The 2819-nt window shown below is 43.0% G+C and overlaps 1 protein-coding gene across 1 annotated transcript in view; it reads right to left on the bottom strand.

Annotated features, from left to right (window-relative positions):
• The window catches only part of LOC114615160 (ATP-binding cassette sub-family A member 17), a 67111-nt gene that overhangs the window by 26973 nt on the left and 37319 nt on the right, over nt 1-2819 (bottom strand). Inside the window, exon 13 of the mRNA XM_028760822.1 lies at nt 1216-1370. Within this exon, the coding sequence (XP_028616655.1) occupies nt 1216-1370 (155 nt within the window). The remainder of the gene's footprint in view (nt 1-1215; nt 1371-2819) is intronic.

Here is a 2819-nt window from a genome sequence, read left to right as displayed (position 1 = left end):
GAGAGAGAGAGGCAGAGAGGCAGAGAGAGGCAGAGAAGCAGAGAGAGGCAGAGAGGCAGAGAGAGGCAGAGAGAGGCAGAGAGGCAGAGAACCCATGCTGTGTATGTTTGGTCTGACATGGCTACCCACCCTTCTGAAGAATTAGAACTTTTGCCTTGTTGAAACACTCTGAGTTGTCTAGTCATGGTCTTGGGCCCTCAGACCCATTTCTAACAGTAAATGACTTAAAAATAAATACATGGCCACATTAGAAAATGCATTAAGACTAAATGGGATTTCTGAACATATGTTTTTTAAAACTAATGTTTCTTTTTTTTATAGCTTTTTTTTTGTTGTTGTTATATATACAACAGTCTACTGGCATGTACACCTGAAGGCCAGAAGAGGGCACTAGATCTCATTACAGATGGTTATAAGCCACCATATGGTTTCTGGGACTTGAACTCAGGACCTCTTGAAGAGCAGACTGTGCTCTTGACCTCTGAGCCATCTCTCCAGCCCAAAACTAATGTTTCATAGTAAAGAATTTATGGCCTTCGTCCCTGGTTCCTGGCAAAGACTCTCTGAGTTTGGGACTTTCCAAGTGACAAGAGTATCTTTGTTACTACCAGGTCTTTAGGTCATAGGTAACACAGACAAGGTGATCATCTCTGAAAGGCCAGCCTTGAGCAAGTTTGTATTTCTCTCTTTGTTTTAGAGTGTGTGTATGCTCGTGTGCGTGCATGTGTGTGTCTATGTCTCTGTGTGTCTGTGTGTGCACATACACATTCATGTACATGTGTTGTGTGTGCACATGTGCATTTGTACACATAGGCTAGAACTTGATATTGGTGTCTTCCACCAGTTGCTCTCCACATTTATTTGTGTGTGTGTGTGTGTGTGTGTGTGTGTATGCTTTGTTCTCTGTGTGTGTATGTGCTTTGGTTTTTCCATCTTATCTTTTGGGACAGAGTCTCTCACTAAATCTAGAGCTCACCGATTGGCTAAACTGGAAAACCAATGAGCTGCATGGATCAGCCCATCCCATTTTACTTACAAAACCACCCCTACCCCCTATCGCCCCATCCTGTACCCCCCAGCCCTCCTAGCCTTCCCCATCCTGCTCCAGGCCTGGGCTAATTTCCCCATCCCACAGTGAAGCAGCTGATACAGAGCGCTGTAGTCTGTCTTACCATTCCTAAGCATGTACACAGTCACCACTGTCCACCAACTCACCTGGCCATAGAAATAGAGATGGTCAGTTACTGTAAAATTATCAAATAAAATATCATGTTGTGGGCACCAGCCCAGGCTCTTCCTAATTTGAACCATGTCTTTTGAAATTTCACATCCATGGATATATACATGTCCTTTTGAAGGAGTAACAAGACCTAGAACCAAGCAGAGAAGACATCCTGAAGTCATTTCCAGTCAGAGGCTGTAAGAGCAGGAAGGCCTAACCATCACCCTGGCTCTGATCTTCTCCCACAGATCAGCCTCGTTCTACTTTGTCACCATCACTCCATCAGCAGCACCTGAGGGATACTTCTCCTGTGTGTGACTGTGTTTCAGAATATGCCAGAAAGATTGGAGACGGGAGAAATACTTCCTGCATTTGTGCAATTCCAGTCTGGCTAAAAGAATTCAACGACGTGGGCGTTTACAAAGTAAATCACATTGCCACAAGGATTAAAGTAAATCTGCATGATTAGTAAACATGGCGGAGGGAGAAGCACTTTGGGAATCTAACGGTTTTGAAATGTGATCCTCAAAGGCAAGGTCTGACTTTATCCTGATTGACAATAAATACTTGTTTCATGAATGAATGAATGAATGAATGAATGAATGAATGAATGAAGTTACTGACGAATGTATACCAGTTTGCCCCTTGACAGCCCGACTGCCTACATTATTTTTCCTCTTTAGTCTAGTGAGAATGATAAGAGCATACATTCTTATCACAAAAAGTTCAGGAAAAGGAAGACAAGGCGTAACCAAAGAAACAGAGGCTGGAGAGATGAGCCCATCTCTCCAGGTTAAGAGCATTTGTTCTCAGAGGACTAGGGTTCAGGCCCCAGAACCCACATGGTGGTTTACAATGTCAGTAACTCACTTTCAGGGGATCTAGCACCCTCTTCTGGTCTCCTCGGGCATCAGGCGCATACATACATGTGGGCAAAACACTCATACACATAGAATAAAAAAATAAATCTTAAAGCAAGTGGTAATGACACATGCCCCTCTAATACCAGCACTCAGGAGGCAGAGGCAGGAAGATCTTTGTGAGTTTGAGGCCAGCCTACATAGCGAGTTCTAGGACAGCCAGGGCTACACAGAGAGACCCTGTCTCAAAACAAAACAATACCACAGCCACCACCACCACCAAAACCCACTTTAAAAAAATGCTTAATAAGCTCCACCATGGAAAGATAACTACTGTCAAGTTTAGATCTATAGCCTTACCTAATTTTATACACATTTTATGTGTTGTTTATGTTTGTTGTGGTAGAGATAGATTGAATCTAGGGTTTCACATAGGCCAGGTAAGAGCTTTACCAATGAGCTAGACTCTTAAAACTCCATGTATTGTCTTTATACTAAAATAAAAAATACGTTTTTTTAAAATAACATTTTCTTTTCTGTTTTGTGGGCTTCTAGTAGTTTGAGACAAAGCCTCTATGAATGCCAGGCTGCCTTCAGCTTTGCCACACAACACAGACTAGCCTAAATGTTCCGATACACACCAGGCTGGCCCTTCTAGGCATGCACTAAGATGCTCGGCTTCACTGTTTGCTGTTCGTTGTTGCCGTGTTTGTTTTTAGTGTAACAGTGTATTCAGG

Source organism: Grammomys surdaster, unplaced genomic scaffold, assembly GCF_004785775.1.
Source record: "Grammomys surdaster isolate TR1022 unplaced genomic scaffold, NIH_TR_1.0 126612, whole genome shotgun sequence".
In the NCBI taxonomy this organism is placed as follows: domain Eukaryota; kingdom Metazoa; phylum Chordata; class Mammalia; order Rodentia; family Muridae; genus Grammomys; species Grammomys surdaster.
The sequence above is the reverse complement of the archived record's forward strand: the minus strand, read 5'-3'. Positions and strand labels throughout refer to the sequence as shown.